Source organism: Falco naumanni, chromosome 1 (assembly GCF_017639655.2).
Source record: "Falco naumanni isolate bFalNau1 chromosome 1, bFalNau1.pat, whole genome shotgun sequence".
Taxonomy (NCBI): Eukaryota; Metazoa; Chordata; class Aves; order Falconiformes; family Falconidae; genus Falco; species Falco naumanni.
In genome coordinates, this window is record NC_054054.1 from 100,919,641 (window position 1) to 100,945,214 (window position 25,574).

Genomic DNA, 25,574 nt, shown 5'->3' on the forward strand with positions numbered 1-25,574 from the left:
AATTACTTTCCTGATTTTGTTTTGGTTTGGGTTTTTTGATATATATTAAAGGGAGAAATACAAACTTTCAGCCTCTGGGCAAAACCAAAGATGTGTTTGGATCTTGACTTGGCATTAAAGCAGAAATGCAAGTCCTTGAGCAAAACAGACAGAAAAATCTCTACAGAGAATCATGCTTTCTGATTGTTAATCAAAAAAATGCAGGCCTTTGAGAAGTTTGCTACTGGAATTTTTATTTTTGGCCAAAATGCTTCTTCTTCCCCACCCCACCCCCTTAAATAATTTGATAAACATCTTCAGTGTGTTCCCTGGAGAAACTGTTCCAAAGGTTGGTTACAGCTCAGAAGTGGTCTTGTATTTCCAGTTTGAGTTTATCAAATGTCAACTTGCAGCTCCTGAGCTTTGCTGAGCGTTTGCTAAATTAAAATATAATCTGATATCATATGATGTTTTCCTGGCATGGGTGTTTAACCAAAACCTGGCATGATGTATACCCTCAACCCATCGATTCAGGTCTTTGGGCTGCAAGACATAGATAAACCTATGTCAAGTGTGAATCATAACCCCGGTGTGTCACCTGGGGGTCAGGTCTCCCAGCTTGTTGGCCCCCCAGCCCCACATGCTTGTGAGCCCCCAAGGGACATGATGGGGGCAACAAAACCCCACTTGGTGCCTGTGCCCGATGGTGGCAGCTGATGCAGAAACCCTGGAGAGCGCTGATGGGTCTTGATGCCCCCATGTCGTGGGCTGCGCTCTGCCGGGGGCGAGGGTAGGCTGAGATTGCTGGTGGGTAACCAAAGCGTGTGGGAGGGCAGAGCTAAAGGGGTGAGGGGGTGGGGGTGTGGGCAGGAGGTGTCCAGGGCATGTGGGACCCCCTCAGTGGGGATGCTGGAAAATGCTCCAGGGTTTGGCACCTCCTGTAGGGTCTGAGCTCAGCCCTGGGGGCTGCTCACAGGTCTCTTCCCCTTGGCACTGGGTGTTGGGGTGGGAGATGCAGCGTCTGCCCCTCTAAGCCTTCATGTGACATGTGGGGCAGCCGAGCCTGGGCTGGTCCCATCAGCTCAGCCTGGGTGGGTGGCTCAGCACCCTCCAGGAGCGATCCTGCTGATCCCTTGGCCAGGTGCTTGGGGGCTCCTGCCGCCTACCACATCCCCTCTGTGGGTGGCAGTGCCCTGGTGCAGACCAAAGGAGACCAAGTCACTGCAGGCAGGGACCAAGCACCCCTGTGGTGCTGGAGCCCATCGCCTCTGCCAGGCACCCACTGCCCCTGTGCAGGGACAGCCTGGGATGGGGACAGGGGACTCGCGTCTTTTCATTTCGATGGCTGGCTCTGAAAGCCAGCAGAGCAGAAACCCCTCGGTGCCGCCAGCTGCAGCCGAGCCCGACCGGGCACTGAACGCGCCGGCTGCGGCGTGCTCTGCTCCCTGCCCCCTCGTTTGTGTTGGCACGGGCCGGCGAACGAAGCCAGTTTAATTGGCAGTTGTGTTTGTGGCCAGGGTGTTATGAAAAGGTTTTCTGTCTCCCTCTGTAAGTTACCCTGAATATGTTTTCACTCTTAATATAATATTCACTTCATTATTAGCTGAAAGAGGCTCTTTTCAGAGAGGTTCGTTCCCCACCCCCCCCTTCTTCCAAAAATATATTAAACAACCCCTTCATGCAGTGCAGCGCTGAGGGCCGGGATTGTCTGCTGGAGGGGAAGTTGGAAACCCGACGGTAAATGGGATTTACACAGAAATTCCTTTCTTCCCCAGTGTGCTGGCGGCGCTGGCTGCAGCAGCCCAGCGGTGCCCAGCACTGCAGGTGATGGAGGAGTCATCCATTGCTCATGGGGCAGCTGGGGGTATGCTCACCTTCCCCCCTCTGGCAGAGCAGAGCCTCCCCAGGGGCTCCTGGCACCCTGGGCTGGTGTTTCCAGATACAAACCAGTCCAGCAGAGTTAGGGCAGGCCTCAGGGAGCCCGTGTGCGCTGCACTGGCTGCTTGGCTCACGCCGGTGTTTGGTGGTGAAGGTGTTTCCAGCACCTGCAAAGGTTTCAGGAGCTTGTTCTCTGTTGGGTGGGTTTTGGGGCATCGCACGCAGCTGGACCCGCCTGTGTTGCCATCTCGCTGTGCTGCTGCTCTTCTGGGCTTTGCAAAATCCATCAGGTTTTGCTTCCAGGTTTGGAAAAAACCCTGTGGGCTGCAGGAGCAGAGAGCTGCTGCTAGGGATGGTATCACACACAGAGCATCCAGCATGGCTTGGGCTCTGTGGTCCTGGGGAAACAGCTCTGCTTCCCTGTTGCCTGAGCTCGAAGGCATCCAGAGCCGGGCAAGCTCTTTCTGTAGTTGTTTGACACATTTGGGGGGTTTTGCATGGCTGCAGCCCCTGAGCCACGCAGAGGCATGGGTCAGCAGCAAGCAGCCGTGTGTCCTTGCTGGGGTGTCCTCAGCCTGGCCCGGCTGGGGAGACCCTCTGGCTGGGTCAGGCTGGTGCTGCCCTTGGGTTTGTGCCTCCCCACAGCCCTGGCTCGAAGGAGCTGCCAGTTTTTGGGGCTGCCCAAAGGCAGCCGGTCACAGCAGGGGGGGTGACTGGTTGGGCTGGGGCAGAAAGGACCTGCCAGAAAGGGGCAGGTGCTTGTGCTGCTGCTGAGGGGTACTGGGATCCCTCCGGACCCCCAGATCCCTGCTCCATCCCTGAAGGAGCTGCCACGAAAGCTTGGAGGAGCCTGGAGCACGTTTTCCTTTTCCCCAAAAGCAGCATAAATACAAATCCCCCCCTCAGCAGGGCAGGCGCCAGCGGCGGGACGCCTTCCCCTGCTCTGCTGCCACCATTCCTCGCCATCCTGTGAAACACATTAGGGCTGGTGCCATGCGCTGATGAGTATTCAAGACCTGGCCCTAACTGGGAACAATTAGCAGTTGTTGCAGCAAACGTATGTCTGTTTGCTGTGGCTCCCCGAGCCCAGCGCTGTCTGACAGCTGACACAGGCATCCCCATCCAGAGCAGAGACTGCGGCCAAGGGAGCTCCCTATGGATGATGCAGCTCTCAGTTACAGATGCTCTTGGGACGAGTCCGGCTTGTGCAAGACTGAGCATCCCTAACCCCTCAGCCAGCCCTGCTTGTCCCTCTCCAGAGTGGTGGCCATCCCTGCTGCAGATGTGAGCAGGTCTGTGGCTTGCTCGGGTCAGGCTGTGGAGAGAGGCCACAGAAGTGCTGCTGGAGCTGGACCCAGCTGATGCTGTGCTGGACCCGTGGCACCTCTCCTCCCTCCCGAGTTCCTGTTATGGCTCTGCCATGCAGGACTTCAAGCCACACAAGATGATGCTCTGAGTCAATCAGATGCTGAGGACCAGTCCCTTAGCTGGGGGGACAATGGTGGGAGAGAGCACTTTGGGTGGTGGGGAGCTCGTACCCTGGTCTTTAACCTGCACCACGGTCTGTGGGGCAGCCCCCAGCCCGGCACCCGGAGTGACTGGGGGTCTGTTCCCCTACCACTGATTGGGGCTGCCCTCACTCTCCCTGGCACTGGCAGGGAAGCGGGAGATCTCTTATGTTCCTGGACCTCTTTTCCAGCTTTTGGGAAAATGTCAAGTCAGACTTGAGCTGTTTTTCCAGGGTCTTGCTGGTCTGTTCCCACATTCCCAGACACACCTTGTGTCCAGCGTACCCCAGTGTCTTCCCTGCCTCCCCCCCAAGTAAGGACCATCCTCTTGCATAAAGCCACACAGGAACCATACCTGGCAGGCTGGAGGGGTCCAGAGAAGGTAGCAGAGAAAGTTGCGGAGGGACTTGGGCAGGAGGAGACTCCAAATTTACATTAAAATAGGACTTGAAGGCTAAGAGTAGGATCCTGACCCAGCTGGGGAATGGGAAGCGCTGGGTGTGCGGCATGGCGGGGAAAGGGCAATTCCCAGCTCCGCTCCCCGCAGCGAGGCCGGAGGGCAGAGATGCTGATGCTCATGCTCCCAGGGATGCTGCGTGCTGGCAGCGCCGCTCCGCACCTGGAGGTCACGAAGGCTGGAGCCATGTGCAGATGCAGGACCTGGGCCCGGAGCAGCACGGGGAGGGGGGGGTGGGGAGACCACAGGAGCTTTGCTGGCGGCGCCAGGCTTGAGCACTCTCACCCTTGGAGCTCTGGCTGCTCCATGAAACCCTCAGCGAGCTCCAGAACCGGCGCTCTGCAGCTTGGGGTGCTGCCGGCAGTGGTGAGTTGTGGCGTGGGGGGAGCAGGCAGCCCAGCTGGGGTGGGACAGGGTGCGGGGAGCTGGGCAACCCCTGGTCAGCGAGACGGTGGGGCTGAGGAGGAGGAAGGTGGCCTGCCTGCTGGGGACTGGCTTGGTTTTCCATGGCCTCACATTTTCCTACTCCACAGAATGTGCAGTGAGGGTGGAAAATGTGGCGGCCAGGAGGGGAGAGAGGGCAGGAGGGGAGGCAAGTGGTGCTGGTGGGAAGGGTTTGCTTTGCCAGGGTGTTTGGGACGTTACGTGCCTGCCAGGGCAGGGTCTGTGCTCTGCCAGACAGCGGGGGAGGGGGGGGGCATGGATGTGGTCCACACCAAACCCCCGTGTCTCTGGGGAGTGTCCCCTCCCAGGGTGGGTCAGGGACAGGAGTTCGGTGGGAGGCAGGGCAGCACGGCCGGCAGGATGCTGCCTCGGCTTCCCAGCTCCCACCGGATGGGCTGCCAGTAGCCCCACTGGGCTCCTGCGGGCTGGGGGTGCTTGGGGGGCACTGGGGGACCCACCAGGACAGGGAGCACAGGGCTGGGCCCAGGTCTGCTGCTGCGCTGCAGCTCCCTGCTGTGCATCTCAGCGAGGGGGAGCCGGGGCAGCAGCCCTTTTGCCACCTGAGACCATCCATCTTGTCGTGCAGACATCCAAAATCCTGTTTGGGCACCTCCTCGCCGCTCCTGGGGCCTTTCCAGCAAACCTGGCTTTACTAGGAAGTCTGCTGGGTCTGGAGGGCTTGAACCCACCCGAGAGGGCAGCTGGCTTCTGCCCTCGGCGCTGCCAGCGCGCGTTGCTGGCAGGCACAGCGGTGCCATGGGCTGCCGTGTTTCCTCGGCCGGTCTGCTGCGGACCTGAGGCATGCTTGCTTTCCAGTCCTGGATTTTGGAAATGTCGAGGGCTGACAGGGCATGCCGGCTACGCCTGCCATCACCACCTCCCTGCCCCTCGTTCTTGGCCCATTGCACAGGGCAAAAGAATTAGGGATGGAGAGGGGGGGAAAGATAACTGGGGGTGCCCCGGGACAAGGCAGAGGGCAGGAACGCACAGGTTGAACATCAGAGGAGACAAGACGCAGCTCAGTTTCATCCTCTGCAGATGTGTAGATGGACTCCTCTTGCTGGTCTTTAACCCTTTCATTCTTCCCTCTCCTGTCCCTGTCCCCACAGCCATCTCCGCCTCTTCCCTCCTGGAGCTGTGGTCCCAGCTGGGCAGCAGCTCTCCTGCCTTCACGGTGGCCGGCAGAAGGGAGCACTTCGTGCTGGCTTGGGGGAGACCCGCCAGCACCCAGGGTGGGACTCATGGTCTGGCACCGCTCTGGGACCAGATGTCATCTCCAGATGTTGACCTCCCCAGTAACAGTGAGTGAGCCTTCACCTGCCCCATCTCCCTCAGCAGCGCAGCACGTGCCCGGAGGGTCAGGACCATTTGCAGAGGCAGGAGAGGGACCAGCTGGGGCCGGGGCAGAGCAGAGCCCACCCCCAGCACTGCTGGAGGCACCTGGGGGGTGGATGACCCACCTCACAGACTTGGTGACGCATCAAAAAAACATCTTTTCTTAGCTGAGGGCTCACGCCCAAATGGCAGGGGTTGCCAGCTGGGGTGAGAGCCTTTGCCATGGTTGCCTGACCTTTAAAGAAAGGTGGTTGGAGAGATGGGGGAGCAGAAATCCCTGAAAGATTATTTGTTTCTCATGAACTATATTTAGGCACTATTGGCAAAACCCAAAAGTGCTGAGTTCTGCTAAATAAACATGGGAGCTTTGTGTTTTTTTCCCCCAGAGGAGAACAGGATTAGTAAGTGAACGGTAAATAGTATTTTTGTTTGACATACCTGAGGGTTTCCATTCCAAGTTGCCGTCTTGAGCTCTCGATGCTGTGATGACGATGATGGACCTAAAGCAGCACTGCCCCATCCTGTGAAAATATTTTTTGGAAAAGAAAAGGAGGCAGCCAGCTTACTCACCATGGTGTGGCTTTTTTTTTTTTTTTTTTTAACTTTGTGTTCTTGAGTATTTTCATAAATGTTTGCATATTTGGATGTTTTTAAACTAGAAGTAGGTCACACCAGTGCCACTCCAGTAGCAAAGTCCTTCCTCGGTGGGGTGCGTGCCCCTGGGCTCCCCACCTGCCTGCACCCACCAGTGCTGCCCTGGAGGGGCAGGGTGTCCAGGCAGCCCTGGGGAGTGGGGTGGTCCTTGGCTGGTCCGAGTGGGGCCACAAGGGATGGGGAGGAGGGCACCTCGCTTGTCTGGAGCACACTTGGGTCAGTTTGGGTTTAGTTCTTTGCTGTCTTGGATTCCCGTGCTGGTTTGGATTCCCGTGCCTGAACCCCATCTCCCCCAGGGTCCCACTGGGATTGGGTCTAGACTTCCCCATGGAGTGTTTGCAGTGGGGTGTGGGGCTGCGAGTGGGTGCCAAGCAGGCGAGTGGTGTTTTCTGGTCACTCAGAGGTGTAAGAGCCTGTTTGATGGGCCAGGCACGATGAGGAGCAGAGTGATGGGTCAGGAAACACCTGTTTGGATGGGAAGTCCAAAGCCCGCAGGTGGTAGGAGGCAGCAGGGCACAAGGGCTCTGGGTTCATCTCAAGCAGAGGAGAAAATATCTTGCCCCGAAGTCATCAAAATTCAGTGTCCCTCAAGCTGGCTCTGCCAGTTCATCCATCCCTTGTACAGGTAAGGCACTGGGTTAATTCGGGGCCTTATTGCAGCAGCTCATCCACAGCAGCTCTTCTCTAGAGAGGGACAAGCGGAGACTGAGATGCACAACGGTAGCACCCTGCTAAGCAGAACAGAGACACGGCTGAAGAACTTCCCCTTGGAGCTTCTCCTCTGGCCAGGTTAGAGATGATGGTCTCCTGGCATGCTCCACATGGAGAGGAGAAGATGAGGGAGTATTCAAGGAGAAACCAGGTCAGGGAGGAGGATGCTGGTACCAGATCATTTGTCAAGAGCAAGAAGTGGCCCAGTCTTGCGTAGGAACCATGAGAAAGAGGACTGTGACCTGAACATGGGCTGATTTGGAACCTGGGAAGAGAAGAAGAAATGCAACACAGCGTTTCCCAGCGCTGATGAACTCTTCTCCTGTAACAGGGAGGAGGACAGTGAGGTGTCAGGTACAAATACTCAACCAGAGGTTGCAAAGGTGGGAGAGCAGCAGCCTGGGCTGCTCCAGCCTGCTCACCGCTCTTGGTCCAAACCTTGCTGGAGGAGCTGAAACCAACCCGACCCAAAAGCACTGGAAGTGCTGAAATTCTTCCCCAACCACCCTGATGAGTCTGTGCAGCTTGGAGGAAAGTGTCTGCATCCAGCTACCACAGCTGTGCTGAAGCTCGCAGCGGGCACGAGGAGGACTTTGACCATAGCACCGGCAGCACTGCCAGCAAGTGGGGCTGGCGCGAGGCCACCTGTGGTTGTGGGGCACCCAAGGGAGGCAGCAGGGTGACAGTGCCTTGAGGTTGCACTGGAGAACTTCGGTTTGACTTGGCAACCGAATGGGCAGCTTGGCCCATTCAATAGTAGGTTAAAACCACTTCCAGCAAGTTCCAGTCGTCTGTGTTCCTGGGGCAACACGGCTTGGGCTTGGCTCTGCAGGGGTGTTCCTGCTTCCCAGGGGATGCTTTGGCTGTGTCCCTGCTGAGGTCCATCCTGTGAGCTCAGACCACCTTGAACCAGTGCAGAGGTGCTTGGCCCATGGCACCGTTCAGAGGGCAGAGCAGCGCGTGAGCTGTGCACAAGAGCGGGCCGGGGACACAGGAGCTTTCTGCCAGGCCATGAGCGTGTGCAGCACTGGCCTTGGCGGTGGCGGGGCTTGAGGGTGCTCCCACACTCCCCAGATTGCCTGGGAGAAGGTCTCTCTTCCAGCTGAGGAGCGGTGCCGGTGGCCAGGGTCTGTGCCTGGCACAGCGAGTACCTCGCCGAGTGCTTGCAGCAGCCCTGGCACTGTGGAGCTGCCGTCCGGATGGCGTTTTCTGGAATTTCAGCTGCTCCTTGGAGAGGTACAAGGGACTTGGCTCAGACCCAGGGAGCATGGATGTCCCGGGGGGCACAGCCACCATGGGGCATCCCAGGACCCCGCTACCCCCTCCTGGGGTGCTCCCAGCCCCGGTGCCGTGGGGCTCAGCCCCAGCCCACGTCCTGCCTGGCTCCAGGCTGCCCCCGTGGTTCTCCCCTTCTCCTCTGGATTGTATTTATTTATTTATACGGTGAATGTAATAAAACTCCAGCAGGAAACGGAGGCGATTCCCTGCCATTCCCCGCAAGCCAGCCCTGGGCCGGGGCGAACAAGGAGGCGCATTGTGCGGCACATACCTGCCTGCCAGCGCCGAGCTGCGCGCGGGGCCGAGGGGGAAGAAGGGGCCGTGTGTGTTGGTGCTGCGCTGGGACCCAGCACCGCGGGACGGGGTGTCCCGGGGAAGAAGTTTCACTCTGCCAGGGCCAGTGGGGCTGGGGGTGAAAGGGGTCCTGTGCTGGCTTGGTGTGTCACCTGGGAGCACCACAAGGCATCTCCTCTGCCTGGCCTTGGGCTGCCAGGAAAGAGGGGTGGGTGCTGAGGGTCAGCTGGGGGGGGCAGACGGTCACCCCATGGCCCGGTGTGGTGGCTGTGGGACCTGCTCTACCCTGAGCAGAGCTCCAGCCCCTGCCCGCCTCCGTAGGCAGCTGCTGCAAACTGCAGGTGCAGCCATCAGTAGGGTTCAGAGTAAACGCCCGCTGCCAAGGCTCACCTGGGTCCTGTCGTCCCCTTTAGAGGGGTCTGTAGGAGTGAACGAGGTGGCTGGGGACAGGACATGGCTCAGTTCAGCTTCCCCTTTGATGGGGAGGCTGTCCCCACGGCCAGGGACATGCATCCCAGCCCCTCCAGAAGGCTGTAAGCAGCCTGTTGTGCTGCCAGCTGCACTGGCCAGCTAAAATACCGTGGGGGAGGTGGGGGGACTGCCCAATGTCCCCTCTCATCCCCTCGCGAGGCAGCTCCCCACCTTGCTCGCAGCTGGGGCTCCCCCAGGGCACCCCCTACCCTCCTGCCCATCCCTGAGGCCCACAGCTGCACATGGTCCCCATGTGTGTGCGGGTCCCTCGGGCTGCCAGGGCTCCGGGGGGGATTAGGGACATGCCTGTGCCGTGTCTCCTGCCTGCTTCATGTCAACACTGCATCGTGGACCGGTGTCACAACCCAGGGACCTTGTGGCAATGGCCAGGGAGGTGGGCTGGCTGGCAGCAGGACTGTCCCTCTATGCCACCTCCCATTTGCAATGGCTGCAGGGTGCCCACAGATCCCCAGCTGCAGGGTGATGGGGTGACCAGGTTGCAGAGAGCGCGCCTGGGGGTTTTGTGCCCCCCCGTGTCCCTGAACCCTGGCCACGGTGCCCTTGCACCACGGGCTGGGGCTGTCACTGCAGGCACATGGGGACCCAAGGCGAGGCGGTGACTCAGGACACGGCATTACCCTGGTGTCACCCAGCTGCCTGCCACTGCTCCGGGATGACCAGAGGTCCCACTGGGTGGGTGGAGGTCCCAGGGGGTGATGGTGGGGTGGCAGGGGGGACATCACCTTGCTCACATGCCTGCAGCACCTTCTGCTGCCCGCAGCCGCGCTCAGGTGGGGAAGGCAGGCACAGGCAGTGGCTTTTGTGGCTCCTCGAGTTACCAAAACCACATCCCCAGGAGAAAGGGGTAAAAAATGCCCGGCTCCTGCAGGAAATCTCTGGAAGCCCCATGGCAGTGGTGCTGGGGCTGCTGCCTGTTTGCGGACACATTGTGCGAGGGACAGCCGGGGGCAGGGGTGTCACCGGGGGGCACTGGGGCTTTTGGGAAGAGGTTTTCTTCCCTGGGATGGGGGGATCCCTGACCTGGATACGAGGACAGGGTGCAGGTTCTGTGGCCCCTCGGAGACCCTGCAGAGCCTTTGGCGTGGCTGGGGAGTGTGCCAGCAGGGACACTGGGAGAGCAGATGGCAGCAGGGTGAGAGAAGAAGGGGACAGTCCTGTCCTTCAGGGGACACCTGCCAGGGTTTGGGTGTCTCAGCAGCAAGTCACAGGGTGTCAGCGCCTGGTTGGGGGCCAGCGGAGCCCCAGGTTGTGGGGCTGGGTTGCTCAGTGCTCCCTGCCTTGCCGGATGCCGCTGGCTCTGCCGTGCCCAGGGTGCCCTCCCAGGAGTGGGTTGCCTGCCCAGCGGCACACGTGACAGAGCCCTGTGGACCCACCAAAATACCAGCAGCTGGGTGTACAGCAAGTGGAGGTGACAATTCCCCCCTGCCGGGGTTCTGGCTGCTATAATGATTGCCAAAATCAGGGAAGAAATCGCTTTTCCCTTCTGTTGGCACTGGCTGGGACTAGGCAGGATCCAGGCCGCATGTTCACACACTTCATCCTGGCGGTGTGGGGTTCTTCCATCCATTTGTTTGGGGACTGTCCCCCAGGATCCCCATCTTTCCCCCTGCTGCTGCTTGCCCATGGCAGGGAGCCTGGCAGGTCACCCAGAGGCCGCAGGGTACAGAGCATCACTTGCCCCATGGCGTGCATGGTCTGGTGCAGGTGTGTGCATCTGCATCACACAGGGCTGTGCCCAGGGGTAGGAAGGGTTTGGGCTTGACGATTGCTCCCACTGGTGCACGGGAGGGTGTCCCCAGGGAGAGGGTGGCCAGCGCAGGGAGCAGCTGCCCCTCTGGCCGGGTGGGTGCCAGCCTGCAGCCCTGTGGGGTGCCCAGCGTGGGATGCTCCCAGGATGGACCCCTCCACCTGCTCGCCAGCCCATCCGACCCCAGCACTGGCATCCCTTTGAAATCGAAGCCACTGGCCTTTCACACTAGCTATTCCTGTGAAATTCTTCAGGAAGGGAAAATTATCCCCCCGGATCCCTGCGAGGCTGTGCCATCACCCTCCCTCCGGGCTGGTAGAGAGAGCATGGGGTGCTGCGGGGCCCAGGGTTGCCCTGGGCACAGCTGGTGGCCCGTTCCTACTACTTGGGTTTCCCTCCATGCCCTCATGTCTGCCTGCGGACCTGACGCTGGGGTGAGCTGGGATCACCGAGGCTCTGTGGGCTCAGCGGGGCAGAGCCTGCTAGGGAGGGGGAGGGGCAAGGGCAGCACAGCCGGCATGGGGTCCCTCGCCACCCCACAGCAAGTCCTGCCTGCCTCGGCTAAGGCGCAACAGAACAGCACCCACGGTCCCCTCTGCAGCTGCATCACCCTCCCGCCTAATCCATTGCCCTGCCTCCATTGCCCCATCCCCCATCCTACTGCCACATCCCCTGCCCTGTTGCACCCTCCCCATCTCTGTTGCCCTCTGCCCAGCTCCATCACCCCCTTCCCAGCTCCATCACTCCCTCCTCTGCTCCATCACCCCCTCCTTGGCTCCATTGCCCCCCTCCCCAACTCCATCACCTCCTCTACTCCACTGCTCTATCCCCACCTTTACTGCCCCCTCTCCTGCTCCATCGCCCCCTTCTCTACTCCATCGTTCCCTCCCCTGCTCCATCACCCTCTCCCCAGCTCCATCGCCCCCTCCGTGGCTCCCGCCGGGGCTGTCCCCATCACTGGTGCCACGAGGGATTCCCCCAAACCCTGTAACCCAGGAAGGACCCATCCATGGCTGGGCAAGAGGGGCATAGCTGCAGTCTCTCTTTACCCCAGGATGGTAGCGGGGGATTTTTCTCCACCCGTGGCCCTTCCTGCTCTCCTTCCCCCTCCTCTTGCTGAGGCTCTTGCACAGGTTTGCAGGCGCTGTTGACGGGAAGAAAGGAAATGGGGCAAAGCTGCTGCCAGGAACCACAGGCTCCCAGGCTCCGGCGATACAGCCCCACTCCACCGTCCTGGCCGCTTCCCGGGCAGGATTTCTGTGCAGCCTCTGTGAGCCCTTTCTTCCAGATATTGATATTGGATTCCCAGCCCAGGGCCACTTCCAAGGCTGTAAATCTGCTGTGTTGCTCTACCTGGTGTTCTTGTTTTCACTGCAAGGCTTCCAGACCTGCTGGAGATCTCGGCTTCTGTGCGTGGCTGTGATGTCCCCATCCCGGTGGTGAGCACTGTGCTGTCCCCAGAGCATCGACGTACCCCGGAGGTACAGGCAGGGGCAGGCAGGTTGCTCCCCAGCAGGCACAGGCAGTGCCGCAATGGAAAGGCAAGACTTGGCCATGGACTGGGATGCTGGTGGCATCCCCCCCCTGTGCACCACTGCGGGGGGGATGAAGGTCTGGGAAGGGCTCCATGGGCTCTTTGCTGTCCCCACTGCAGGTCCCTGGGGCTTGGGCAGGGCTTGGGCACCCCATGGAGCATCCAAGGAGGGTGTTGGGGTAGGGGAGGAGCACCCCAGGGTCTGGGGCGGAGATGAGGGGTGGCCGCTCCTCTATGTTAAAAGGAGCCCCTTGACTCTGAAAATCCGTGTGTTGCTTTTGGCTGAGCTGTGTAACCTCCTGCCAAGAGCAACAGTTTTACATATTAAAGCAAAATTAAATTAAAAGACATTTATTTGTGCGTTTGCCCCCTGTTAACCCTTTGCAGCCCAGGCGGCAGGGTTGGGAGGTAGGAGGGCACCGATGGGGCTGAACTAGGATGGTGGGGTTGGCACCCCGGGGTCCCATCCAGCCCCTGCCTGTGGGCCTGGCTGTGCCTGCTGCCCGCCCGGCCCCAGCGCTGGCTGCCCAGTGATGGTGCTGTTTGTTGGAGACGTTTGGGTGTTTCCAAGCTTTCCTCAGCAAACAGCTCCCTTTAGGACAGCCTTGGTGGCAGGAGCTGGGCTTTAGGGTGCCCTGGAGCGGTGGCAGTCCCTCACCCCAAGCAGGACATGCATCCTGGGGCTGGGGGTGGATGGGATGAGTCACCCCAGGGACAGGTCCCAGCACCCAACGGGTATCACTGCCATCCCCACCGCGGCAGACACAGCTGTGGCTGCTAGCTCACCTGTGGGTGACAATTTGCCCCCAAACCTGTGTCCACAGCACAAAATACCCCAACCCCACCCAGTTCTTAGAGCACACAAGGAGGAGCATGGCCTTAACGCAGGGTATGAAGCCCCCTGGAGCTGGCTGCTGCTCCGTGTCATCTGGGCACGCAGGATGGTGCTTTCTGGCCCCACACCCCCAGAACTTGTGGCTAGAGCCCCCTCCGGCACCCCAAATCACCCTTTTCCCAGGGTCCCGGTGCCAGGGGAGCAGTTGCCCAGTGCTAGAGGGAAATTCCAGGGTGACAGCTTATCTCCTGCACCGTTACACCAACTGATAAGCGGCTACCCTGGAATTTCCTTATAGTGCTGAACTGGGATGTTTAAATAATGTATGGCCGGGGTGGCAGCAGGGGCGGGTGATTAGGGGCCGCGTTGACAGGTTGTTATGTTGTTACCAAAGAAATTGCAGGGCTGTGAGAATGCTTGGGAACGGCGCGGCGCCTGCCCCCCTGGCCCGTGCCCGTACCCGCCGCCAGCCCCGACAGGCACCGGTGCCGGGTGTCCCAGTGGGGCACCCCAGGGACCTTACCCCAGCTGCCCCGGGACAGCTGAGCCGCTGGTCCCCTCCCTCTGCACATGGGTGCTGGGGATGGCACAGAGCACCCTGTGCCGGCACCCCAGGGCCCGACGGGGGATCGGCAGCTCCCGGACACGGGACGCAGCTGGTGGCATCCTGGGAAGATGGCATGTACAGCAAAGCCCATCCCCAGGGGTGCTGCCACCCCCAGCTGGCCTGAGCGCCCTTGGGTTCTACAGCTGGGCACCCTCAGCTCCCCCTTGCCCCTGGAACAGGTGATCTGTCATCCTGCAGGTGGGACACCGGATTTTGGGGGCTGGCAGCTCCAGCTCGGCCACGCTGACTTGTGTCATCACCCAGGAGCTGCCCTGGCCTCGCACATCACCGGTGCCACCAGGCAATGGGCACAGGGCACTGCCCAGGGGCATGGCTCCCCCAGCCCATGTGCCGGGGCTGAGCCACCTCCCACGACCCCCACTGTCTCATCACGGCCCCCCAGCCCCATGGGTGCCGGCCCCCTCTCTGCTCCGTGTGGGGTTTCCCGGTTCTCAGCAGCCGGACTAAAGTGGCACTTTTTGTCCCCAGGCTGGGTACCAACCCACTGGACTGCAGGCAGGAGGATTCCCGGGGGCTGCTCCCCGCCCCCCGTGGCCTGCCAGACCACTTGCTGTTGTGCGACATGCCTGGCACATGCACCCCACAGCCACACACACCGTGTGCACCACGGCCCAAGTGCACACCATGGTCCAAGTGTGCACCGTGTTGCCGGTGCTCCCAGAAGTAGGTTCAGCCCGGCAGCACCCTGGTGCGCCTGGGGCACTGGCAAGGCCACGCGTGTTCCTGTGCCCAGGTGTTGGGGTGTGTGTGCACACGCATGTGCCAGTGCACATGGCTGGCCCCACGGGTGTGCAGGGCCACAATCTGTGCTGTGCCAGGCTGCGGGTGGGTCTGTATGTGTGTGTGTGAGCGCATGTGGGCATGTACATACGTGCACAGACATGCACATGTATGTGTGCATGTGGGACTGTGGGAGGGCATGTGCAAGTGTGTGTCTGTGCGTATGCATGCGCACATGCCTGTGCCCGCTGGGTGTGTGTCTGTGTGTGAGGGCATGTGGTGGTGCAGGCGGTGCAGGTGGTGTAGGGGGTGCAGGCGGTGCAGGGGGTGCAGGTGGTGTAGGTGGTGCAGGCGGTGCAGGGGGTGCAGGTGGTGCAGGGGGTGCGGAGTTGGGGTGGGGGGCTGGGGCGGGCTGCGGGTGCAGGCATGGGCTGTGATGGTGCGGGAGGGTCCAGACGTGCGCCCCACAGCCGGGGGGGCTGGGCAGGGGCAAGCCCCGGGGCCCCGTGCTGGGGTGTCCCCCGCGGGTGCCCCGCGCCGGGGTGCTGCAGGTGCTGCGGGTCCCGGTGCGGGTGCGGGTCTGGGTGGGGTCCCGCTCTGACTGCGCGTCCCGGTGCGGGTGCGGGTCCCGCTCTGACTGCGCGTCCCGGTGCGGGTGCGGATCCCGGTGGGGGTGGGGGTCCCGGTAGGGTCCCGCTGCGGCTGCGCGTCCCCGCTGCGGGTCCCGACGCGGACCCCGGTGCGGAGCGGGGCGCCGGCTGGGGGTGCGTGCCCCGCGCGTGCCTGCACGCCGGGGCGGGGGCCGGGGGCCGGTTACGCGCGCGGGCCCCGCCCCGGGAGGGGGCGTGGCCGCCGGCACCTCCCCGGGGGCGTGGCCGCGGGGCGTGGCGTGGCCGTCCCGGCCGGCGGGCGCTGCGCGGCGCGGCGCGGCCGGGGCTCGGCGGGCGCGGGGCGGCGCGGGGCGCTCGGCGGGGCCGCCGCCGCATGGCGCGCGGGGCCGGGGCCGCGGGCGGGGGGAGCTGCCCCGGCGCGGCGCCGGCGCCGCAGCAGCAGCAGCGGCGGCAGCGGGAGCGGCGGCGGCAGCGGCGGCAGCGGGCGGCCGGCCCGGGGGCGCGGGGGCGGCGGGGCCGGGCGATGGCGGCGCTGTAGCCGCGGGGCCGGGGCCGGGGCCGGCGATGGCGGCGGTGCGGCTGCGGCTGGCCCTGTCGGTGCTGTGGCAGCTGGCCGCGGCCGGGCGCGGGCTGGAGCTGGGGGGGCTGGAGGGGCCGCGGGGGCGCGCGGCGCGGTGCCAGCCCGTGGACATCCCCATGTGCCGCGGCATCGGGTACAACCTGACCCGCATGCCCAACCTGCTGGGCCACGAGAGCCAGCGCGAGGCTGCCCTGAAGCTGCACGAGTTCGCGCCGCTGGTGGAGTACGGCTGCCACGTCCACCTGCGCTTCTTCCTCTGCTCCCTCTACGCGCCCATGTGCACCGACCAGGTGAGCGCCAGCATACCCGCCTGCCGCCCCATGTGCGAGCAGGCCCGCCACAAGTGCGTCCCCATCATGGAGCAGTTCAATTTCGGCTGGCCCGAGTCGCTCGACTGCGGCAGGCTGCCCACCAAGAACGACCCCAACGCCCTCTGCATGGAGGCCCCCGAGAACGCCTCGGCCACGGAGCCCCACAAGGGTCAAGGCATGCTGCCCGTGGCACCCCGGCCCTGGCCGCCGGGCGCTGCCGAGGGCCGCGGACCCAACAGCCTGGGGGCCTGTGACAACCCCGAGAAGTTCCAGTACGTGGAGAAGAGCCTCTCCTGCGCGCCCAGGTGCTCCCCCGGTGTGGACGTCTACTGGTCCCGGGAGGACAAGGACTTTGCCTTCATCTGGATGGCCGTCTGGTCCACCCTCTGCTTCGTCTCCACCGCCTTCACCGTCCTCACCTTCCTGCTCGATCCCCACCGCTTCCAGTACCCTGAGAGGCCAATCATCTTCCTCTCCATGTGCTACAATGTCTACTCTGTGGCCTTCATCATCCGCTCGGTGGCAGGGGCCGAGAACATTGCCTGCGACCGGGAGAATGGCGAGCTCTACATCATCCAGGAGGGGCTGGAGAGCACGGGCTGTACCATTGTCTTCCTCATCCTCTACTACTTTGGCATGGCCAGCTCGCTCTGGTGGGTCATCCTCACCCTCACCTGGTTCCTGGCCGCTGGGAAGAAGTGGGGACACGAGGCCATTGAGGCCCACAGCAGTTACTTCCACATGGCTGCCTGGGGCATCCCGGCCATGAAGACCATTGTCATCCTCACCATGCGGAAGGTGGCAGGGGATGAGCTCACAGGGCTGTGCTACGTGGGGAGCATGGACGTCAGCGCCCTGACCGGCTTCGTCCTCATCCCCCTCTCCTGCTACCTGGTCATTGGCACCTCCTTCATCCTCACAGGCTTCGTCGCCCTCTTCCACATCCGGAAGATCATGAAGACGGGTGGCACCAACACGGAGAAGCTGGAGAAACTGATGGTGAAGATCGGAGTCTTCTCTATCCTCTACACCGTCCCGGCCACCTGTGTCATCGTCTGCTACTTCTATGAGCGGCTGAACATGGATTACTGGAACCTCAGGGCCCTGGAGCGCGGCTGCCTGCACCTCCCCGGCCGGCGCGCTGCCAACTGCTCCTTGGAGGCCTCGGTGCCCACCGTGGCCGTCTTTATGCTAAAGATTTTCATGTCACTGGTGGTGGGCATCACCAGTGGCGTGTGGGTGTGGAGCTCCAAGACGCTGCAGACCTGGCAGAGCCTGTGCAACAGAAAGCTGGGCGTGAGGACGAGGGGCAAGCCCTGCAGCGGGGTGAGCTGTGGCGGGGTGCACTGCCACTACAAAGCCCCCACAGTCATGCTGCACATGACCAAGACAGACCCGTATCTGGACAACCCGACGCACGTCTAGAGCGGGGGTTGCCCCCTCCCTGGGGACGGCATGCCGGGGGAAGCCGGCCTCACGGGTAAGGGGCGAGGGGATGCTCGTGGAGGTGAGGGCAGAGGCTGAGTGGCGGTGGGAGGGGGCACGCACACTGGTTTGGGGTGGTGAGGCCCGCGGGACCCCCCTGGCACTGCTCGACCCTGACAAGTAGCTGCTTTTTCCTAGAGGTTGTTTTGTTGTTGCTGTTGCCAAATCCAGTGACTCTTCTAATGCTTTCTTTTGGGAGGGGGGCGGGGGGGTGGCGGGGATGGGGCAGGGAGGGGAATAATCCAATTCGTGTTTATTTAATTCTGTAATTTATTTTAGATTATTTTTTTTTTAATCATTAGCTGCGAGGAATGGAAAAAACAATAAACCCCTGGATGTGTTATTTCAACCGAGCCTGGTGCTGTTTGAAGGAGTTCGAGGGGGTCAAGAGCAGCCCCATGGGAGCCCCCCCAGCTCGGCGGGTTGGGGCCGTGGTCCCCATGGCGCGTGTGTGGCGGTCCTGGGGGCTCTCGTGCTGGCAGAAAGGAGCGTGCCGTGCCGGGGTGCCTCCGGTGGGAGCATGGCACCGGGGGAGGCTCCCAGTGTCCAGCTCCCCTGCGGCTTCCCCGAGGCCGGTTCTGGCACCCGCTGCCTCCTGGCCGAGGAGGAGGGTTTTCCTGCGCTGTCACCTAACGAATCATGTTTTCCACTCCACGCTCTGTAGGTGATTTGTGTCGGTGCCATCGGCTGCTGGGGCCTCGGTGCCAGGGCGAGGGGGCCTCGGCGCTCCGGCACCGGGGCACGGCACCAGGGCACGGCAGGCCAGGAGCCGGGGTGATGGGCTGGGGACAAGGGACCTCGGGGCACAGAGGGCTCAGCTTTGATGTCCCACACAGAAGCCTGAGGTGCGGGTAATGGAAACTTCTGGGCAGCTTTATTTATCCCCTGCTCCAGTTACAATCCCAGCTTGCCTTCCCCATTGTCCGGAGGGAAATTCAAGCCTCAGCTGGTGTTGCCGGGGCTGGTGGGGGGAGCCAGGACTGTCCTCTCCACGCTGGGCAGCAGCGGTGGGTGTCCCTGGGCTGGGTGGCTCTGCCGGAGGCTCGGCAGTGGGGGCTGCTGCCCACCCTGCCCTGAGACACCTCGGCTCGGGGGAGCCAGCCCGTCTCTGGAGGGTTTGAGGGGCTGGTTTGCCCGCTGCCCCACGGGACGTGCAGGGGGCTCCCAGTGCCGGGGAGGAGTGAGGGATGGGCTTTGCCCCACGGTGGGCAGGGCGCTGTAGCAGGGACACGGGCTCAGACTTGTCCATCACCTAATTGCCTGCTAATTAGCCAGCATGCAGGCTGGGACGGTGCTGGGCCCCAGTGAGGGTCTCAGGGGCCCCGTCCCTCTCCACTAGGGAGCAATAAGCCAGCGAGGGACCCGCCTTTGATCACCCAAATTAGCACCTGCTGCCTGCCCACACCAACAGCCCTTGGCCCTTGCCCCAGCAAAGCCCTTGTAGCGCAGAGCCCCGTGTCAGGGCTGCAGCCGAAGGAGGTGCAAGACCCCCCCACCCCGAGCCAGAGGTGGGGGCAGGGGCTGGGTGCAGTGGCCCCTCGCCTGCAGCCGCACCGCGCTGGGGCTTTGTGCTGCCATGATTGATGTGAAGCGCCTTTCATCCACCCCCCACGCCCGGGGGTGCCGGGATGGCGGGAGAAGTGACTGATCTGAGAAAAGCCGTGGCCTCCCCCCGGAGCCAGCCTGGCAGCTGAGGTGCGAAGGAGCCCGCGGTGGTGGCGGTGGGATGCTGTGGGGCTCGCGCCTGATTTGGGGTGCTGGGGGGCAGGCATGGCGCTGGCTGGGCCGGTGGGCACCCAGCCCCTTCCCCAGGCTGGTGGTGGTGCCAGGGCAGGGACCCCACGGGGCTCCCACCGCTGGGGGGGCTGCAGCCACACGGGTTCCCCCCAGCTGCCACGGGAGGATTTGTTTGGGCAGGTAAAAGGGCAGTGACCTGGGGCGAGGGAGTCAATATTGGCTGGGGACGGGCTCCAAAGTCCAGCCCGGGGAGCCGGGCACGGCGCAGCGAGGGGGCTGCCCGGGGAGGGGGTGCAGGGCTGCTCGCTGTGCTGGACCCCCGCCCTGCGGCGCTGAGTCTGGAGCCAGCTCGGTGCCCCATCGGCTCGCAGGCCAGAGCCCTGGCAGGGTGGCGGTGCTGGGGCACCCGGTGGGGACCGCCGGCCCTTGAGCACCCCGGCACCTGCCAAGCAGCTCCGGCCTCAAGCGCTCGCCCAGATAACCGGCCCCACCAGGCCCCAGCTATCGGCTGTGGGGCGGCCGCCGGCGCCGGACCACCACCCACTATCAGCCCCGGCAGCCCGGCTGGCTCCAGCAGAGCTGCCGGGCATGGCTGGCCCCACTGGGGAGGTGGCTCGTCCACAGAGACTGCCCCGAAGCAGAGCTGCCCTTTGGAAGGGCTCTGTGCCAGGGGACACCAGCTGTCCCCTTATCACAGCTGCTTTCAACCCTGTGCCGGGAGGCTCAGCCTTCCCCTGTATCCCCCGGCCCCAAGACCATCCCTGCATCCCCTCTCCATCCTACGTGGAGCAGCCCCTAAGGCAGCCAAGCACAGGCCACGGCAGGGCCGGGGCAGCTGTAGAAGCCCCTCTGCAAGGGGCAGGCCGGGCTCAGCGTTGTCCCCTCCCTGCAGGAGCAGCCCCCCGGTTCGGGCACCGCTGCCACGGCTGCCCATGCCCGGTGCTAGCAGGAGGGGCAGCTAGCGAGGGCCGGCACTGGGCGAGCGGGCTCAGAGCACCCCAAGGTCCAGCTGAGCATGGAGAGGTCACGCCTGGTGCCCTCCACACTCACTGAGCTGTGGACATGACACCCCCCCCCCCCCCGCCCCCACAAAGTTTCCAGTAGCAGCAGAAGGGAAGCTGCTGTACTCTGGGAACATGCTAAAAATCCCAGGCTGTTAATCGGTTAATAATAATTAAGCCTTGAAGAAGCCAAGGGGGGAACCAAGCTCAAGGCTCCTCGCCTGCTGCACCCCTGCGCCTCCTCCTGAGGCCATGCTGGAGCCCCAGAGAGCAGGGGTGCCCCACGGGGGCTTGGTGGTGGCCAGCCTCCACGAGGTGGTGGGTACAGCTGGACGGGTGCCTCCCCCTGCCCACAGTGCCAGGGGGCAGCAGGGCCACAGCTGCCTGCCAGCCCCACGCTCGCGCCTGCCAGGTGTGGGGACGGTATTTATAGCCCCTGCCCAGGACACTAATGCCATGCAGGGGCTGCTATAAAAAGCAAGTCTCCAAAAAGGTCTTGGAGCAGATGCTGGTGTGAGGTCTCCACGCTGGGGCCTGGAAACGTCCCAGCCTGAGTCACACTCTGATTCACCCAGGTCCTGCTGCATGCCCAGCAAACCAACCAGCTCTTGCGGATAGGGGATGAGGCTTCTCTAGGGAAAGCAGCATCTGTCGCCAAGAGCTTCGAGCCCTGAAACCCATCAAGGGATTTCCTCTGTCCAGCAGAGCTAGACCTGGCTTGAGGGCTCCCAGCTCAGCTCCTGAGCAAGGAGTACGATGAACACACCCAAGAAACCATCAGCCTCCTCGCAGTGCAGCACTGGTTCACCACCTCCCCAGCCCATCCTGCCTTTGAAGCTCACCATGTCAGAGCACCCAGCACATCCCCGTTAGGCTGCGGGGAGCAGGGTGGCGGGCTGGGAGCTGTGCCTTCAGACGCTGCAGGAACAGTCCTTGCTAATCTCTGAGCTGCAGCCAACAAAGCTGTGGTTGCAAAACACACATTAACAAAACAAGGGAAGCAGTTTTGATGGCTGTTCAGCCAGGCAATGCTGGGGTGAAAAAAAGGAGACATTTCAGCTTTCCCATTACCCCCCCCACCCCCCCACCCAGTATTCCCTTCAGGTGAGCTACCCAGTGCCACCCTCCCCGCTGTAGCAGGAGGACCAGTCAACCCCAGGACTGCTCCTGCATCCTTGGTGACCTCCCCCTGCCCAGGGGCAGAAGAGCACAGCCCCACGATGGACAGGGCCAGCTCGGAGCACACATGCCCGCACCAGGACGGTGCCTCCTGCCCAGCACAGCTCGGGGAAAGGGCAGCACGGCTGCAGCAGCAAGGCACAACCCAGCTGCCATACTGGGAACAAAGGCAGGCCCAGGGGGTGGTACAGCCAGACCTCAGTAGGAGGCTTAAAAGATGGTTCTTTGGAGTTGTTAGCTGACCTGACCCAGACTCGCTGTTGCCTCGGCCCCTTGGCCCTGTGGCTCCGTTTCCCTTCAGAAGGCAGCAATGTCACGTCTGACGGGGGCTCTGGGGAAGGCAGAGGCGAGACGTCGCAGACAGTACCACACGAACACTGGGTGCCCACAAAGGACTCGCTGCAAGCCAGTTTTACAAACACAAGTACATAATGTTTATTTTTAACTTTCCAATTTATTACAAGTACAGCCCTTAGCAGAAACCCCCTCCCCCCCAAATGACATTTATTTAAAAAAAACCTTACAGTTCCAAAGGTTTCACCATGTAGGACCTGCAGAAAATGTTCTCTATGAACAGGACAAAACAAAGCCTCTGAAGGGGACGTGCGAAATACAAATGTCAGTGCTATTCTGTGGGGCAGGGGCTGAGGCTGGGGAGAGGTGAAGAGGGAAGTGGCTGGAAACCTGCCTAGTCTCTGCAGCCATCAACAGTCCAGAACTGAAACAAATACCTGTTAAAAAAATCCTAGAAAGTTCATAAAACTAGGCCGCAATTTTTCATCAATAATTCTTTTCTTCTCAAATCACAGGATCTGCAACATTGGCTTTTACTTTTCTGTTACAAAACCAGTATAAAGCAGCCCTGTGGCTGGTTTGTTCCAAATTGGACTTGTATAATAAAAAGTTTGAGCCCTGATTGTATGATCAAAACCTGTCATGACGGAGAGGGAAAGGCGATGAAAAAACACTGACTTTTCTCTAAGAAAAAGGCGTCTCTTGGGCGGCAGGACCCACTGCTGGGGCTGCGGCAGAGCAGCCTCCCAGCAGGATCAGGCTGGTCAGCCAGTGCAGGACGGTCCTCGCAGCGCTGGGGGAGTGCGAGGGAGGCGAGCTAGGGAAGGTATTACTATAAAACATGGTGAGAGCGTGGCTAGAGAGGGACTGGGAGAACCCCCCCCCCCCAACAATTCCCCCGGTGTAACTCCAGCTACTGGTAGGAAAATTAATTTTTAAGAGGGGAAAAATATAAAGCAAACACAATTTCATATAAACTGTACATGTGCCAAAGCAAGACAACGGTATCTTACAGGTGTTCTTTGTACAAGATCACAGCTAGAAACAAGCCACTTTTAACTAGAAAATTAATTTAAAAAGTTACACAGAACATGTTTCTGCTGCTCCCCTTGCCCTGGAGCTCCCTACAGGGTGTGCAGAAAACCACGCTCTCTGGTATGCTTCTGGCACTCGGTTCATTCAAGGGGCTACGTGATTGTGTGCTGTTCAAGGTGAGCAGGGAAGCCATCTGCCTCCTCTTTGCCGTGTACATGTGAAGATCTGAGCTCAGAAGAACCCTCTTTGGAGCGCAACCTCCAGAGATTGCTCACCGAGAAGAGAGAGAGGGAAAAAGCAAGAGCACCTCGAAGCCAATTGTGTTAGGATGCTGGTGAAAGCTGGATCTCCATAAATGTAAGTGCTTGCTTGCCCTATGCAGCCCTTCAACTGGGGGCTCAAAATTAACACCATATAAATATATACATACAAGAACTAGCAGCCCATTGGCCTGATCACACCCAGCCCTTCGGTGAAGCAATATGATCCCTCCCCGCGCCAGCTCAAGGCTGGTTTCACATCACAGGCCGCAGACGGCAGAGGTGGCAGAGGTCCCACCGTGCTCCGGCGCTGGCTGCTTGCAGAGGGGAGGAAGCAGCTCGTCCCAAGGAAGCTGACAGCGCCTGAGCTGGCACAGGCTTTGTGCTCCCCTGCCCAGCCCTGCCCCTTGCCCTCCCACCTTCCCCTCCTAGCAGGACAGGCTCCTGAAGAGCTTTGTGGCCTTTGCAGGAAGCAGTAAGTCATCTCCGCTCACTCAATGGATGACCAAATACTTGAGGAAACTGCAGAAAAATTTAAACTAGGACGGGCCCAAGGGAAAGGCTGGATTAATAGAGAAGTGCCTGCTGCTTCCCAACTCCCTCCAGACAACCGATCCTGCTGCACGGCAGCACCAGACGGCCTGCTCCAGCTCTGGCTCTCCCCCTAGTCTCCCCATCCCTCATTTCTTCCTTTTCCGACCCCGGGAATGTTCAAGGGGCTCTGACTCACTGTCCCCTTCCTGCTCCTCCAGTCCCTGGCACCTGGCAGAGAGCTTCTGGCATTTCCTGCGTGCATACGTGTGGCCAGGCAGGTGTTTGTGCACCATGTCAATCAAACACTGTTCCGTCTTCTCCAGGCAGGACAGTACGTGACTCCCATTCCGGTTGTAGCGCTCAGCGTTGGAGAACACCTGCTTGATGTCGGAGAGGAACTCCCGCACCGAGCGGTAATTGCCACAAGAGCACTTGCTCTGCATAGTCTGGAAGTCCATAGGGTTGCTGATGACCTCAAAGTAATCTTCAGCTTCCTCCGTGGTCACTGGCTCCCTGCCGAACGAAGAGCCACAAAGACAGGAGGAAAATGACGGCCCCAGCCACACGCAGTGCAGAGCTGTAGAGGAGCAAGAATCACCCCCACCCCCTTCGCTCAAGCAGCAGCCCTGACCCGCACCCCCACGGCGCCATAACAAGCCCAAGCAGCACCTCAACAGTGCTACAGTCATGTCAGCCCTGCGGTGGCCGCGGCATGACGACGGGAAGGACAGCAGCTTGTCCTTCTGCCCAGAGAGCTGGTCCAGGCACGGGGACTGACTTGTGGCAGGTATGGCTGCCTCCTCTCAGTCACTAGAGTGCCCTGCAAATCCTGGGGGCTGCAGAAAGCACCCACCCCACCCTCCCCCTCTTCGGTCCAGAGCCTATCGCCCTGTTACACCACCTCAGAAGGGCCCCACATCTTCAGTCCAGCAGAGGACTGAGAAAGCATGGTGGTTTCTTCTGGAGCAGCTTCACTGCCTTCCTTCCCATCCATAACTTGCTTTTGAAACCCCATTCCTGCAGCCAGCGAGTGGATGCGGCAGGACTGCAGCACGGCCAACCCACACCTACACACTGCCTGCAGACAGTCCTGCGCCCACGGAGAAGGCTGCCACCTGCCCTCACCTGAAGGGCCAGCTAAAGCGGTACTTGATCAGCTTGCTGAGGATTTCCTCACACTTCTGCAACTCAAGGCTTTGGCGACGTGCCGTCTTCTTTGTTTGAAGGACCTGCCCACACAATGGATGCTGTTAAAAAACAGGGAACCACTACGGGCTTTAGTGTTCAGCAAACAGTTTTGAGGCCAAAGCAGCTAGTTCTTAGCAGAGCTTCTTTTCAATCCTCCTGCATACAAGCCAGTGTCTTAACGATTGGGGATATGTAGTACTGCTCCACAAAGTTCTAATCGTTCAAATGCAGTCATCTTCCACAATAATCAAGAGGCAAACCGCTCTGCTGCAGGACCTCTGATGGTAACAGCCAAGACAGACAGTGGCAGCTTGAGTTACAGAATAGGAGCCCCATCCAGAAGCTCTGGTGGGAATAACTCACAAGCAGCCCGTCTTTTCTCTGAGGGCAGCAAGCTTTTTCAAGATAGTTTCAAAGACAATATGGTCAAAACAAGCAGCCAAAGAATAAGCGAGTGAATTGGAGAGCATAAATTCCCTCTGCCCCCCTTCTCCGAGCCCCCGGCAGACAACATGCAAGAGGCAGAGGGAGAAAGCACTTGTGCTGCCGTACTGACACTGCAGAGCCAACCATGCCATTTTAAATACCAAAGAGCAGCTGATGCCTCGAGCACTGCTGTCCCGTACACAGGCTGAACACAAGGTCAGCCATTTGTCCTGGGATCCGCAGCAGGTCAGCCACCAGTACAGGGACATCCCCTCAGCTCGCAAGGCATCACTGCTTAGGGTACGTCAGATGATGGGAAGGCTCCGCAACACGGGGAACTATTCCTGACCCAGCTTTGCTCTCTTCTCAGGAAAAATGGTAAACGAAAATCTCCTCTTCCCCAAGTCAGTGTTTTGTCAGAGCCCCTGACCCAGTTCCA

At 60.9% G+C, this 25,574-nt stretch overlaps 2 protein-coding genes across 6 annotated transcripts in view; one reads left to right on the plus strand and one right to left on the minus strand.

Annotated features, from left to right (window-relative positions):
• The first annotated feature begins 15,663 nt into the window (after positions 1-15,663).
• FZD9 (frizzled class receptor 9) lies at positions 15,664-17,830 on the plus strand. The gene has a single exon (XM_040612900.1). The coding sequence runs from the start codon at positions 15,670-15,672 to the stop codon at positions 17,419-17,421; it is 1,752 nt and encodes a 583-aa protein (XP_040468834.1). The 5' UTR covers positions 15,664-15,669; the 3' UTR covers positions 17,422-17,830.
• A 3,978-nt stretch (positions 17,831-21,808) lies between these two features.
• BAZ1B (bromodomain adjacent to zinc finger domain 1B) overlaps positions 21,809-25,574 on the minus strand; it is a 50,465-nt gene continuing 46,699 nt past the window's right edge. For 3 of the 5 annotated variants that reach the window (XM_040612924.1, XM_040612912.1, XM_040612935.1), the window contains 2 exons: positions 24,647-24,768; positions 21,809-24,034 (listed from right to left, as the gene is read on the minus strand). In XM_040612924.1, the coding sequence (XP_040468858.1) occupies positions 23,668-24,034; positions 24,647-24,768 (489 nt within the window). In that variant the 3' untranslated portion in view covers positions 21,809-23,667. The remainder of the gene's footprint in view (positions 24,035-24,646; positions 24,769-25,574) is intronic. The other 2 variants (XM_040612921.1, XM_040612952.1) reach the window with 2 other exon arrangements.